The 16548-nt window shown below is 35.4% G+C and overlaps 1 protein-coding gene across 3 annotated transcripts in view; it reads left to right on the top strand.

The window, feature by feature from the left end:
- Positions 1-16548, top strand: part of LRP6 (LDL receptor related protein 6) — a 242831-nt gene that overhangs the window by 101270 nt on the left and 125013 nt on the right. For all 3 annotated transcript variants that reach the window (XM_077170087.1, XM_077170085.1, XM_077170086.1), the window contains one exon: positions 4708-4905. In XM_077170087.1, the coding sequence (XP_077026202.1) occupies positions 4712-4905 (194 nt within the window). In that variant the 5' untranslated portion in view covers positions 4708-4711. The remainder of the gene's footprint in view (positions 1-4707; positions 4906-16548) is intronic.

The raw sequence follows: 16548 nt of genomic DNA, 5'->3' as shown, positions 1-16548 counted from the left end.
CTAACTTTTTCGTGTTGAAAAAGGCTGTCAATAATATGAGTTAGGGACATAGAACTAGTTGATGTTCTTGAAGAAGGTGGCCCCTCTGCATTTCAGGACTTATCTGGTCTGGGAACTCCCAAGATCTCCTTTTCAAAGTTCTAGTGGTTCTACTGATTTGTTTCTTGCCCCAGCCATCATTGCTAGGATGTTAGCCCTTATTTGTCATTTAGAGCGCTCTTGCTTTTGACAAAAACCCAGGGTGTACATTTGTCCACATTCTGCTTCAGATAGCATCAGAGCCCTGTTGCAGAACAATGTAGCTAGCTGCCAGTCCCCCTGACCTGCCACACCTGTCTAGGATAGAGCTTCTGTGCCACTAACCCGAAGGTGTGTGTATAATAGGATCAACTTCTAGCAAGATAACAGACTGACTTCCACAATTCTTACCAAGATTTTCTATAATATATGCTTTTCATTTTGTTGTATATCCTTTGGTTACTTTCCAGAGATTTTAAATTGTTACTTTTGTCACTTTGACCTATTTAATCAGTTTTTAAGAGAGAGGGTTTGCTGAGCTCCTCGCAGAGCTGTTTTTTATGTCCTGGCTTCTCTTTGTACCCGTTTTAGTTTTGAGTCTTCCTCTACACTGTAGTCAGTTTTGTTTTTTGATATTTTCCTCCTCAAATGAAAGCCAGTCATTTCACCCCCAATGTTAAAAGCCTTCCACTGCCGTCCTGTTGCTTTCCGAATAAAAAGCAGAAATTCTCACTAGCCTAACATGGTCTGCTTTGTATGGTTTGACGTGCCCTCCTGTGTTGTTTAATCTTGCATGAATCGGTTAATTCCCCTGCCCCTCATTCTGGATGACATCTAATCAATCCTCAGTTAAAGGAGCATTTTGCTTTCTATTACTTATACATGAACACTCTGATTTGTTCCATAAGCATTGACTTTGGAACCTTAGGGATACAGGTTTGAATTTTTGTTTACCGTTCATTAACTGTGTGCCTTTGAACACTATAACTACTTTTCTAATTTTTTTTATCTGAAATATGGCAATGAACCATTATTATTACATAAGGTTGCTGAAAGGGTTAAGTGAGATAATGGATGGAAAGCCATTTAGCACAGTATGTAGAAGATATCTTCATTTTCCACCTGACATCTTCTGTCATTTTGTTGAACAAGCCATTCAACAAAATAGCAATGGTATCACTATGCTATCTTCTTTTCAGTGCAGCACATTAAAAGGTACATGATACCAGTTTGTTCCCTTATTGATGTTGCTAACTTAGATGACTTGGTTAAGGTGGTACCCACAAAGTTTATTTTCTTTAAGGTTACCATTTTTCACTTTGTCATTTGAAAATCACCATTCCACCAATTTTTTGAGTAAAAGTTAATGCTATTCCACAGTGGTCAAAACAGCATGGTATTGGCATAAAGATAGATATATCGACCAATGGAATCGAATAGAGTGCTCAGATATAGACCCTCTCATATATGGACATTTGATCTTTGATAAGGCAGTCAAGCCAACTCACCTGGGACAGAATAGTCTCTTCAATAAATGGTGCCTAGAGAACTGGATATCCATATGCAAAAGAATGAAAGAAGACCCATATCTCACACCCTACACAAAAGTTAACTCAAAATGGATCAAAGATCTAAACATTAGGTCTAAGACCATAAAACAGTTAGAGGAAAATGTAGGGAACTATCTTATGAATCTTACAATTGGAGGCAGTTTTATGGACCTTAAACCTAAAGCAAGAGCACTGAAGAAGGAAATAAATAAATGGGAACTCCTCAAAATTAAACACTTTTGTGCATCAAAGAACTTCATCAAGAAAGTAGAAAGACAGCCTACACAATGGGAATCAATATTTGGAAACGACATATCAGATAAAGGTCTAGTATCCAGAATTTATAATGAGATTGTTCAACTCAACAACAAAAAGACAGCCAACCCAATTACAAAATGGGAAAAAGACTTGAATAGACACCTCTCAGAGGAAGAAATACAAATGGCCAAAAGGCACATGAAGAGATGCTCAATGTCCCTGGCCATTAGAGAAATGCAAATCAAAACCACAATGAGATATCATCTCACACCCACCAGAATGGCCATTATCAACAAAACAGAAAATGACAAGTGCTGGAGAGGATGCGGAGAAAGAGGCACACTTATCCACTGTTGGTGGGAATGTCAAAGGGTGCAACCACTGTGGAAGGCAGTTTGGTGGTTCCTCAAAAAGCTGAATATAGAATTGCCATACGACCCAGCAATACCATTGCTGGGAATCTACTCAAAGGAATTAAGGGCAAAAACTCAAACAGACATTTGCACACCAATGTTTATAGCAGCGTTATTTACAATTGCAAAGAGATGGAAACAGCCAAAATGTCCATCAACAGAAGAGTGGCTAAACAAACTGTGGTATATACATACGATGGAATATTATGCAGCTTTAAGGCAGGATAAACTTATGAAGCATGTAATAACATGGATGGACCTAGAGAACATTATGCTGAGTGAGTCTAGCCAAAAACTAAAAGACAAATACTGTATGGTCCCAATGATGTGAATCGACACTCGAGAATAAACTTGGAATATGTCATTGGTAACAGAGTTCAGCAGGAATTAGAAACAGGGTAAGATAATGGGTAATTGGAGCTGATGGGATACAAACTGTGCAATAGGACTAGATACAAAAACTCAAAAATGGACAGCACAATAATACCTAATTGTAAAGTAATCATGTTAAAACACTGAATGAAGCTGCATCCGAGCTATAGGTTTTTGTTTTGTTTTGTTTTGTTTTGTTTTGTTCTTACTATTATTACTTTTATTTTTTTTCTCTATATTAACATTCTGTATCTTTTTCGGTTATATTGCTAGTTCTTCTAAACCGATGCAAATGTACTAAGAAACGATGATCATGCATCTATGTGATGATGTTAAGAATTACTGATTGCATATGTAGAATGGTATGATATCTAAAAAAAAAGGACAGCACAATACTACCTAATTGTAATGTAATTATGTTAAAACACTGAATGCTATAGTTTTTTGTTTTTTTCTTATATATTTTTGTATTTTTTATTTTTATTTTTATTTTTTCTCTATATTATCATTTTTATTTCTTTTTCTGTTGTCTTGCTATTTCTTTTTCTAAATCAATGCATATCTACTAAGAAATGATGATCATACATCTATGTGATGATATTAAGAATTACTGTTTGCATATGTAGAATGGAATGATTTCTAAATGTTGTGTTAGTTAATTTTTTTTAATTAATAAAAGTTAATGCTATTAAATTTGAATTTCAACATTAAGTGCCACATATCTAGTTGCTAATGCCCTCATTAACTTTTTTACTTTATAAGAGAAGTTGTAGGTTTACAAGACAGTCGCATAAAATACAATATTCCAAATACCATCCTATTATTAACAATTTGTATGGGCGTGGGACATTTGTTACAATTGAAGATAGCACATTTTTAAGATGTTACAATTGAAGATAGCACATTTTAAAGGTTGTACTATGAACTGTCGTCCATGTATTAATTTAGGGTTCACTGTTTATGTAGTATAGTGCCATGAGTTTTTTAAAAAAACTTGAATTCTGTTACCATGTATACAATCTGACATTTCCCCTTTTAATCACATTTGGATATATATTTCAGTGCTGCTAATATATTCATGGTGTTGTGCTCATTAACATCTAGTAAATATACTTTATTGAAATTAGTATCAATGTTAGGAAAATATTAATTAAAAAAATTAATATTAGAAATTTCATTTTTATATCAAGGAAAATTCTCTTTTCCTTCTGGAGTGAGATTTTTAAGATTTTTGCTCTTTATTATGAAGAAAACTCAAATTTATAGAATAGTAGCAAAAATAGTACAATGAATTCCTGTATACCCTAACCACAATGCAATTATCATATTTAGAAAATTTAATATTATTCCAGTGTAATTATATAGTGTAACAGCCCATCAAATTTTATTGGTTTTCTTGACAATATCTTTATAGCATTTCCCCCTACCAGATTGGTCCGGATTGTGTACTTACTATAGTTGGCGTATCTCTTTATTGTCCTTTAATCTGTAATGTTTCTTCAACCCTTCTTTGACTTTTATGACAAAGGTATTTTCAAAGGCAAGTTGTTTTGTAGAAAATCTTTCAATATTTTGTTTCTTCTTAATTTGATTCAGGTTATGCATTTTTGAAATATATCTGTTTCTACTTAATTTAATTTGGATTATGCATTTGAAGGAGTACTACATCAGAGGAGGTACATAAAAGATACTATGTTACTTTTTAGTACCTAGCATTAAGAGGTACATAACTGTTCCTTTAATGATGCTATTAACTTAGAATTCTTGGATAAGGTGGCGTCTCCTAGGTTTATTTTCTGTGGATTTAGCATTTTATCCTTTGTCATTAATAAGTAATCTGGGTGAGATACATTGAATCTGTGTAAATAATCCTTTTCCCAGTAGACTTTGATCCAATTTTTGCTTTTCCATTCTTAATGATGCTTTTCTGAATCAGTTATTACCATGGTGGTTATAAAATGGTAGATTATTATGATTTAAATAAAAAGAATTCCTGGGAAGTTTCACTTTGTATTCTTGAAAGAGCCTTCTTTAATTACAAACTATTTGCCTATTATCTGCTTATGTCATGGCTTTATTGTTTTTGTGATTTTTAGGTTCATGTATTGGACAGACTGGGGAGAAGTGCCAAAGATAGAACGTGCTGGAATGGATGGGTCAAGTCGCTTCATTATAATAAACACTGAAATTTACTGGCCAAATGGACTGACCTTGGATTATGAAGAACGGAAACTGTATTGGGCAGATGCAAAACTTAATTTCATCCATAAATCAAATCTGGATGGAACAAATCGGTAAGATTACCTCACAAATTAAAAAACAACCATTAGGAAAATTCCCTGATCAGTTAATATAGTAATCAAATTATAAAGCCTTATATTATTAAGAAGAAATAAGTGTACTTTTGGCTGGGTTTTAAAGGAAAAGAAGAATGGACTTTTAGTTTGCTTTAAAAAAAAATAATTGCGTTTCTCATCCATCTTGGTAGCATTGAGAGTGTTTGGATTATATTTCCTCCTTTCTTACTCTGAGCTAATTTAGCTTTTCAGTGGTTTTCAACCAGGAATATACTTCCATTACAGAATTTGGAAGTGTGTGTGGAATTTCATTTAACACAAGTTCTGGGAGTTCTACTAGCATTTTAGTTTCTGATGGTCCAGGAATGCTACACGTCTTACAATGTGATGACATCCTATACAACAAAAAATCACCCCACTCAAAAATTATCAATAGGGAATTCAGTTGCTCATGGAAGCTCTTTTGATATAACCTGTTGATAAGGACAAGGTGTCTACGAACTCTTTCTGTAAAGTCTTAGCTACTAAGTATCTTAGGCTTTGTGGGCCATTTGATCTGTGTTGCAACTGTTCACTTCTATTGTAGTGCAGAAGCAGCCATAGATGGTACATAAGAGACTATTCTGTTCCATTGAAACTTCATTTATAAAAATAGGCACTGAGTCTGATTTGACCTGTGGGGTATAGTTTGCTGACTTCTGAACTAGGATAAAGAACTTGTTTCTGCATGCCCCAGTATTCAAGGAAGGCAAAGTGTATTAGACCTAAACATGCAGGTTTACTCAGATCATGTTTAGATTTTTAAAAACACTTGATCTTTGTATTCTTATATTTGAACCTCTTATTTTATGTGGGTTTCTGGTGGTCTGTGCTGGCATCCTTCCTATTCTAAGACCCCTAGCAGAAACAGAGTGTCTTAGATGATTGAAGGAATTTTTGAAGTGTAAACATTTGTAAACACTCTTAACTGAATGAAGAGGCAAATGGAAATATTGGAAACCAGGAAAGATCGAAAGAATTTATTCAGTAAACTTCTTGCTGTCATGGAATTGGAGCGTTCTTTGTCTTGTATCAAAAAGAATGAGGTAATTTACAACATAATGATTTAAAACTATTAGAAATGTGTCAAAAAGTAATAAGGTATATGCTGAATATAAAAACAGGTATAATTGATGTGTTCGAGCTTCAAATTTGGCTTTAGGAGGGATTCTAAAAAGATGACTGGCTTTCAAGGTTTTTGAGTCCCTCTGAATATCCACCAAAACCCAACAGAAACTTAGATAGAAAATCAAAAAACATCTGGGCTTCTAAGAAAAAAAAGATTATGACCTTAATGAGAAAGAAAATTGGATTAGCATGAGACTTTGTAATAGCAGCACTCTATACTAGAAGTAAATGGGGCAGTATTTTTAAGATGCAGAAGGTGAAGAATATGTTAGCCAAAGATTTTGTAACCAACAAAATTGACTTAAATTTGTAAATTTAAGTAGATAAGATTTACTGTGAAACTAACCTCATGCATTCTAAAACATGGTATCACTGTCTATGCAGGAGCAAGGAGAAAGAGTCACTGGGTATCTCATAGGACTTGAGATTGTGAGAGGTCCAAAATAGCCTCACCTACTTATTGGATAATGTGGTGGGCTATTTTAAGAGCAGCAGGTGAAATAGGATGAAGGGGGTTTGCTATTACAATATTGGGCAAGTGCAGTATATATCTATGGTAAAGACAGAAGAGGGTAGAGCAAACTAGCCCCATTGAACTCTCAGAATGGGTCTTCCAGGGTTGTCTTCTACTACAGGACTCAACACACTGAGTAGAAACAAAATTGATCAAGACCATAGAATCAGAATTGAGCAGGGCAGGAACAATGGAGAGGAAGGAAATAGAAGGTTCAGATAAGAATGGTCAGGGGGGAACAGCTGCGAGATCTTGGAATGCAAGCTCCATATTTTTGAACACTTTGTGAAAAATAACGAAATTCTGTAAGGTTGGACAAACTGCCTTTTATATAACCTTGTTTTAAAAGTTCAGGAAAACTAATTTCACATAAATATGAGAAATGACATTCTCAAGGTAAAATCCCACTTAAAGTTATAAAGGAAAATAGGAATGAGGAAAAGGATATCCCTACATACTGTGGAAATATCCCAGAGTGATATGATCATAGAATACATCAAAACTCTATTTTAAAATTTGCTAAAATCCATTAAGAAATCAATGCCACATATAAAGGGACAACATAGTCAAAGATAAAAAGAACTCAGAAATTAGAAATCAGAACTCAGGAAAGAAATATGTAGTCATTTCAGAAATAATGTCTAAGCCAAAAGAAATGTAAGGGTGAATAAAAAATAAAGGGCTTTAATAGAAATTGAGAAGGAAACAAATTTTAAAGTTCAAAAAGAAGTGCAAAGCAGCGAACATTCGAAAGCAATGGACAAATATTGAAGATAGCTAAAAAGGTTACAACATAAAGCTAATAAGTGTTTATGAAGAAAACCAAAACAATGGAATAGAAAAACATGAAAAATTGTAATTCAGGAGAATCTCCTTAAAATAAAGGATTTGAAACTACAGATTGAAACACAACACCAAATATCTAAAAACACAATCCAGAACAAATAACACCAAAACATATTCTAGTAAAAGTACGGTATTTTGAAGAAAGGGAAAAAAATTATCTGGGCTTCTAAGAAAAAATGATTATGACCTTAAAGGGAAAGAAAATTGGATTAGTGTGAGACTTTGTAATAGCAACACTCTATGCTAGAAGTAAATGGAGTAGTATTTTTAAGATGCAGAAGGTGAAGAATATGTTAGCCAAAGATTTTATAGCCAACAAAATTGACTTAAATTTATAAGACCATAGACAAATTAAGATGCAAGAAATCAGGGAATATTGTTGCCCTGAGTCCTTCATGAGAAATGTGCCACAGAATGAGCTTTGGACAACCAGAATGATAAGCAAGACATCAAAATAAGGCATGGTGGTGAGCATTAAATGTAATTACTTGTAGAAAAGACTAAAGGAGGATTAAAATTGAGAGAATATAGTATATAATGACTGTATGTTTAAAGTACAGCTATAAAAAAATGGAGGGATATTAGAGGTAGTATTATGCAAAAATTTTGTAAAACTTTTAAATTTTGTTCTCATAAACTGCATTGGTGTAATGATATTGATATTGTTATTTTGAGACTGCATGTTTAATGTTGGGTTAAGCAAATGAGTAGTTATGGGATATTTTCTATTACCCTTGCATATACAGACTATATATACAGGACCCCTGGTGTGGAAAAAAGGAAATATAGATGTAGTATGTTAGAAATTAAATGAAGAAAATGATAATCTTGAGTTTGAATTGAAAGTATTAGTATGAACTCATTAAATATTTTATCTTAAAGAAAAAAATGCATGCAAATATATATGTGTATTTCCTGTGACCCCTGAAGAAGCTTAGGGAAAAAATGACCCATCGAACAGCAGTGAGCATCTATAACACCCAGATTGTGGTCTTGGTAAACCATTCCACCTATGCAAGAAGTATACAAATGCTGCTGTTATACAAACAGAAAACTGTAAATGTGGGAAAGGATATGGAGAAACTGCGACACTTTTGCACTGCTGGTGGGAATGGATAATGGTACAGCTGCTATAAAAGTTTGGCAGTATTGTGTTGCACTATGACCCGGCAATGCCACTACTTGGTATGTACTCAGAAGAACTGAAAGCTGTGACACAAACAGACATTTGCACACCGATGTTCATAGCAACATTATTCACAGTTGCGAAAAGATGGAAACAATCCAAGTGCCCATTAACATACAAATGGTATATATATAACGATGGACTGTTATGCAGCATTAAGACAAAATGAGGTTCTAAAGCATATGATAGCATGGATGAACCTTGAGGACATAATGCTGAGTGAAATAAGCCAGTCACAGAATGAGAGATACTCTATGATTTTGCTTTTATGACCTTGATAAAGGTAAACTCAGAGGCTTTTAATACAGAATATAGGGGACCTAGAGATACACAGAAGCTAGGGCTTGGTGAATCGTTAGCTGATGAGATTGAAGTTAAATGTAAGGGACTGGATAGAAGTGAAAGCAGTTCATTAGTGGTGCTGTAAGTATTGTTACCATGTTGAAGGTGAACGTGATTGAAAGGGGTTGTATAGAACCATGTATCCCCGATTGACACTACAAATACAAATGAGTTCTTGCATGAAATATCTCAAAGGTTTGAATCTTGTACATAGAGTCTTGTACATAGACTTTATAGTAATTACTATTGCATACTTTGAGCTGTGTTTAATAGGAAGACATCAGCAGTATCACAACAATAACATGGGTAAATAATTGTGGGGGAAGGACAGGAGTTAAGGGGAGGTTTGGATTTTCTTTTTGGAAAGGGTATGTTGATTATTTTTCTCTTGGAAGTAATGAAAATTGACTAAAATTGAAAGTATTGATGATTATATCACTAAGTGAGAATAATGTGAGATATAGACTGTTGACTTTAGACATGATACATGATGCCTAGTGCATGGAGGTAGCTGAAGTGTACACTGAGAAGTAAAATGGTGAACTTTGGTGTATACATGTGATTGACTCTTGTGCTGCTACAGAAAGGAATGAAGTCGTGAGGTATGCAATGATGTGAGTGAACTTGGGGGACATTTTGTGATGCAAAATAAGCCAGAAACAAAAGAGCGAATATTGTATGGGCTCAATTAGTAAACACTTATAAGAAAATTGGGACCTAGATTGTAAGTTCTTAGAGCAGTCATATTTAGTTGAAGCTGTAACTGTTATTTCTAGATTTTAAGAGTCTATGCTATCTATATATAACCTGGTATTTTCCTGGAACTTTGGGTACCTATGTGACTCTTAAAACTTAGAGTAGGAGTACTGCAGCTCTGAAAGTCAGCATTGCCACATACAACAACTGTTAAACAATTGGAGAAGTAGATCAGGCTTCAGTTAGAAGTAAAAGCAAAGCCATTTGGGGTGGGCCACTGCGGCTCAACAGGCAGAGTTCTCACCTGCCATGCCAGGGACCCAGGGTCGGTTCCTGGTTCCTGCCCATGTGAAAAAAAAAAAAAAGCAAAGCCATTTGGGTCGGGACTAAGAAATCAGAATACAGGGGTAAGGAGGACACTGTCTGTATTTTGGAATTTCACCTACTCTGTGAAACCAAGGGAAGAGAGGTTTATTTTGTTCAGAGCTTAGGTTTTCTTTGGCACATAGTCTAGTTCAACCTGAGTAGATCATTTGAATGGCCCAAACACATGGAGCCCAGAGTGGGACTGAGGGCTTGTAATTCTGTATAGCTTAATATTATGCCTGATGCACCCCAGAATATGTTGCACAGATAATTAAAAGGTATTGGCAAATTACTCTGGGATGTGTCAGGGCATCATGCTAACCTGTGCAGACCAGCAAGATCTGATGCTTTATTTACAATATCCATGTGGGTCCCTGGGCAGATGGGTCCTGAAGACCAAAGGGGCCAGTCTCTCCAGAACATCAACTAGTTTCATTCCCCTGTACCGTATTATTGACACCCCTTTCCAACTCAAACAGGAGAAGTTTGAGTGGGCATAGCCCACATATCCCTGAAGATTGGGAGAAAGATCAAAGGAGAGGGTGGAGTTATAATAGAGAAGATAGGATTTAACAAATGAATATGATTTAGAAATTATTATATTGAATTGTCTTCGTGTCTCAGAGCAGCTGAAAGGAAAAATAAAAAATTGTGGAACTGAAACCCATACCTAACTGAAATTTGTTCTATAACTAGTTGTTGAAGTGTTCTTTGGAATTCATTGCTTTTTGGTATATTGGTTGTTTTTTCAGAATTTAAAATAAAACAAATACAAAACAAAAGAAGTAAATATACAAATGAGATGAATCATTTGTCATACCTAATAGCAAGGAAGCTATTAAAGATTGCTGGGGTCATTTCAGAAAGACTCAGGAAACAACTTTGAAGAATCTCCTCCTGGCCAAAGATGATTGAAACTTTAAATCCATGAATTCATAATGTATTTTAAAAAGAAATTCATTACTTTCAGAGGATGTTAGGAAATCAATTCATTGCCCTGAATACTGGTGAATAAAGACAATGAATCAAGCATTTACCCTACCTTTCTATAATAATTTGTACACTGGCTTACAAAGTAGTAGATTCAGGGAAACTGTTCCAGCTGTTAAGTGGGGAAAAAAAGGTAGAACTAGAATATATCTATTTTATAGTTTCCAGTGAACTAATGGATCTAGGCAGTGAACCTCAGTAGTTATTAACATCACAAGAAGAGAAAGAACAGATGCTACTTGCCTCATCATAGAAGAACGCAGCACCACCTATATGTGATTGAACATGAGTCTGATCAAGATTCAGCAGCCAGCTGGCCGTTCGTAGAAAACACAAAAGACAGAAGAAGATACTGATGAGTGTATTTCTGGACATACAAGTCAAATATCCCAGCTCCTTCAGGAGATAAATTGTAAGGGAGAGAAAGATGAAGAGGAAGCTTGTATATTAAAAGAGATTTAAAAGACATTAAATAAAAAAAAATTTGATGCATAGGACTGAACCGTTTTTTTCTGGATTCATCTTTGGATGGAAAAACTATGGAGAAAGGCAAGAAAATGACTACTATAAAGTTAAAAGAATGGTTACTTTGTTGGAAAGGAGGGTATTAGTGTTTGAATTCTGTCTCCCCCAAAGATAATTTGACATTCTAACCCCAAGTAGCTTAGAATGTAATTATATTTGGAAATAGGGTCATTTCAGGTATAATTACTTATATTACGATGAGGTCATACTGGAGTAGGGTGGGTCTTAATACAGTATGACTTGTGTCCTTATGAAAAGAGAACAGACACTGAGACTAGGAAACACACACAGAAGGAAGAAGGTCCTCTGAAGATGGAAGCAAAGATTGGTGTTAGGCTGCCACAAGACAAGGAGAACTAAGGATTGTCGATAACTGTCCAGAACCAGGAAAAAGCAAGGAAGTATTCTGCTACAGCCTTCAGAGGGAACATGGCTCTGCCAGCATCTTGATTTTGGGCTTGTAGCTTCCAGAACTGTGAGAGAAGAAATGTTAAGCCACACAGTTCGTGGTATTTTGTTCCATCAGCTCTAGGAAACTAATAAAAAAGGGTGGGAAACAGGGTACGTGGAGGGGCTTCTGTGATAGTTGGAAAAATCCTCTTTCTCTGGGTGAGGGTTTACAAGTTTGTTTGCCTTATGGTGACTCATTAAGCTATATATGTGTTTTGTGTGGTATTCACTGTATTTGCTTTATTTTATAGTTAAAAGATTAAATTGTTTTAAAACTTCCCACCATTAGGGTAAAATGAGTTACTAGCACATATTACTGAAAAGATAGAAACATTTTGAGTTCTTTGTGAGAGATTTTTTTGTCATATTAAACTTGAGAAGAAATTCTCTTGACGTATCAGTAAGGGATGTAATGGGCAAATAGGTATTATTAGCAATTTTTTTCGGGGGGTGGGGTAGTCCTTTTCCTGACTTTCCCATATTGCTGTTAAAGTTCAGGGGCATGATTCGATAAAGGTAATTGTACAAGTAAGTTAATGCTATTCGAGTTTATAATTTTCTGGAACTTAAAATAAAGATAGACCTTAAGAGTTGTTAGAGAAGAGACAAACTATATGTCTTAAATGGTCTTCTTTCAGCATTCTGATTTTTGCTTTTGGTAATATGAGCATGTAGCAGAGCAGTTTAATTAGATTCTTGAGAATTATCTGTATTGCTAATTCAAGCTTCATATATATATTTTAGAAAGTAAATGAGGAAATGACAGGTTTGACATATTTAAAAGTTTTTTTTTAATTGTTAAATATATATACAAAGAAAAGAAAGAAAAAGCAATGGTTTTCAAAGTACACTTCAACAAGTAGTTACAGAACAGATTTTATAGTTTGTTATGAGTTACCATTCCACTATTTCAGATTTTTCCTTCTAGCTGCTCCAAAATACTGGAGGCTAGAAGAAATATATATTTTTCTTTTTTGTGAGTAATAGCACATATGCAAAAAAGCAATACATTTCAAAGCACATCACAATAGTTAATTGTAGAACAGATTTCAGAGTTTGGTATGGGTTATAATTCTACAATTTTCAGTTTTTACCTCTAAACTATTCCGAGACACTGGAGACCAAAAGAAATTTCAGTATAATGGTTCAGCAATCATACTCGTTTGTTAAAACTTACCTTCTCTGTATAACTCCACCATCACCTTTGATCTTTCTCCTACTCTTTAGGGGTATTTGGGCTATGGCCATTCTAACTTGTTCATGTTGGAAGGGGCTGTTGATAATATGGGATAGGAGGATGGAACTAGTTGATGTTCTGGAGAGGCTGACCCTCTGTATTTCAGGAACTGTGTGGTCCAGGGACTCATCTGGAGATTGTAAGTTTCTGGAATGTTACCCTAGTGCATAGACCCTTTGTAGAATCTTATATAACTGCCTAGATGTTCTTTAGGATTGGCAGGAATGTTTTTGGATGGGGTTTGGCAAGTTGTGATATAGGTAGCAATGTGTAACTAAGGCTTGTGTAAGCGTGTCCTTCAGACTAGCCTCTCGACTCTGTTTGAGCTCTCTTAGCCAGTGATACCTTATTTGTTATATTTCTTTTCCCCCCTTTTCCTCAGGATGGAATTGTTTATCCCATGGTGGCCAGGGCCAGACTCATCTCTGGGAGTCATCTCTCATGTTGAAAGGTTTTTGAGTGGAAGATATCTTACCACTCAATTAAGGTGATTCATGGTAACCATTTTTCTTTTGACTTGCTAACTGTGTGGAGGTACTTCTGAGCACCTCTTTTGCCACCTCCCATAATAGCAAAATATTTACTTTCCTAGGAGATGGCTGGTGACTCAAGCTAATTCAGTGAGATGTAAGGGAATGTCTGCTAAGGAACTGCTGGAAGGCTTTTCTGTTAAAACAAACAAGTGAATGGTGGCATCTCTTCCCCCTTCTTTTTGTATAAAACTACAGTTAGGCCTGGAGTTAAGGTGACCGTTTTGCAACCCTGAAAGAGGCACACATTTGGATGAAAAGCTAATGGGCAAAAGATACTTTGAGAAAAATGATTTTGAATTCTGGGTCCTCAAAGAATGATCCTTACATGTCTGTGGGATGATCTTTGACGCCTCCTAACCTTAAAATTGTTCAGTAACCATTGCTTGATCTTATGATTTCAACCAGGATTTCTAGTTCTCTGTTACTTCTAGAAACATTTCTAATACGTGGTAGTTTGTTTCTGTGCTTTCTGTTTTCCGGAAGCTGATTGTATCCCAGCGATCCTATATGCTCCTTGTCTCTTATCCTCCTGTTGTTGTTGCTTCCTTGCCTTCTGTTCCTGAATTATATTGATAAAACAAAGTATTCTTCAATAACCTTAACTTGAAAACCTGACTATTGATTAGGAATTAAAAATTTCCACAGAGAGACCTTTTATTTGGGGTATTCAAAGTTTATTGTTCAATGTCAAGGCAGATTAAAAGAACACTGTTATACCCTCCTTGTTTTCTTTGCCACTTAGGTAATGAGTAATATAATCATTTTAAAACAGAATGGTAATGGTAGAAGCCCTAGCTTGGGGTCAGTCATAAATCTTCATGGAAGAGCAGATGGATGACACTGTTTGGGCACAATAAAATGAAGATTATCAACCTCTGTAAGTCCTTTTATTTATTTATTTATTTATTTATTGCCAAGAGAAAAATAAATATAAATCAGGAACTAGAAGTCTAGCAGTGGGGGCAGTGCGATGGTGGTTCAGTGGCACAATTCTCGCCTGCCATGCTGAAGACCTGAGTTTGATTCCCAGTGCCTGCCCATGTAAAAAAAGAAAGAGAAATCTAGCATTGGCATCATTTGTGTTCTTCAGTTAAGAAGTTTCTGTTTCCTGGAATGAGTGGTGTTTTAAATGCATTTTGGTAATACACGTGTTGCTTCAGATTAATAGAATTAGTGTGTGTTATATACAAGTAGATGAAAGTAGGTAGAAAAGGGACATTTTTGGTCTTCTTTTAAAAAGACTTAATGAAACAGGATGGGCAGTATTTTTCTAAAGGACCTTTTGTTATTCCTGTCATAATTGTTTTTTTAAAAATATTTTTATTGAGAAATCTTCACACAACATACAGTCCATCCATAGTATACAATCACTGGTTCAAGTATCATCAAATAGTTGTGTATTCATCACCATTATCATTTTTACAACATCTGCATCACACCAGAAAAAGGAATAAAAAGAAAATAGAAAAACTCTTAAATGCATACTCCTTATACTTCCCTCTTCATTGCCCACTAGTATTTCAATCCACCCAATTTTTTTTTAGCCTCATATCTCCCCCCCCATTATTTATTTATTTATTATCCTTCATTTTTTACTCATCTGTCTATATCCTGGATAAAGGGAATTCAGATACAAGGTTTACACAATCACACAGTCACATTGTAAAAGCTATATGCAGTCATCTTTAAGAATCAAGGCTACTGGAACACAGTTCAATAGTTTCAGGTACTTTTCTGGCAACTTCTGTACACCATAAACTAAAAAAGGATATTATATAGGGCTTAAGAATAATCTCCAGGATAACCTCTCAATTCTGTTTGAAATCTCTTGACCACTGAAACTTTATTTTGTCTCATTTCTCTCTTCTCCCTTTTGGTCAAGAATCCTTTCTCAATCCTGTAATGCCTGGCCCAGCTCATCCTGGGAGTCCTGTCGCATGATGCCAGGGAGTCTTAGACCCTTGGGAGTCATATCCCATTTGGGGTGAGGGCAGTGGTTCACCTGTTAAGTTGCTTAGAGAGAGAGGCCACATCTGAACAACAAAAGAGGTTCTCTAGGAGTGACTCTTAGGCATAGTTATAAGTAGGTGTAACTTCTCCTTTACAGGAATAAGTTTCATAAGGGCAAGCCCCAAGATCGAGGGCTTAGCTTGTTGAACTGGTTATCCCCATTGCTTGTGAGAATATCAAGAATTTCCCAGATGTGGAAATTTTATATATCCTTCTTTCTCCCCGGATCTCCAAGGGGACTTTGCAAACACTATTATATTCTCTGTTTAAATTACTCTGGGATATTTTGGGGTATCACACTAACCTGTACAAACCAACAAGATTTCATGCCCTTTTCAGTGTCTCAAAATTTAGAAATATCAGTTACAACTCCTGTATATATGTGACTGCTGTAAGTGCTTAAGATCTAACATCCTTTACAATAGGCCTAAACCTGATAGCCCATGCTCTCAATCAACTTCAGTTCTATGAGTTTGTAAATTATAGTTAATCCATATGAATGAGGCATGATACTATTTGTCTTTTTGTTTCTGACATTTCGTTCAACATACTGTCCTGAAGGTTCATTCACGTAGTTGCATGTCTCACAGCATACTTGTTTTTTAGTTTGGATTTTGATATATGGCTTTTAGGGCTTTTGGCTAAAAATCAGTTTGTACAGCTTTTAACATTTGCTAGTTATTTGGGAGGTAAAATGGGTGGGACATTGCAGGATACTCTGTGATATTTTGGCTTTTGGTTGCCTTGCAGTACAGAATGGGAATATTCTCTATTCCGT

This window comes from Tamandua tetradactyla, chromosome 7, assembly GCF_023851605.1.
Source record: "Tamandua tetradactyla isolate mTamTet1 chromosome 7, mTamTet1.pri, whole genome shotgun sequence".
Classification (NCBI taxonomy): Eukaryota; Metazoa; Chordata; class Mammalia; order Pilosa; family Myrmecophagidae; genus Tamandua; species Tamandua tetradactyla.
The sequence above is the reverse complement of the archived record's forward strand: the minus strand, read 5'-3'. Positions and strand labels throughout refer to the sequence as shown.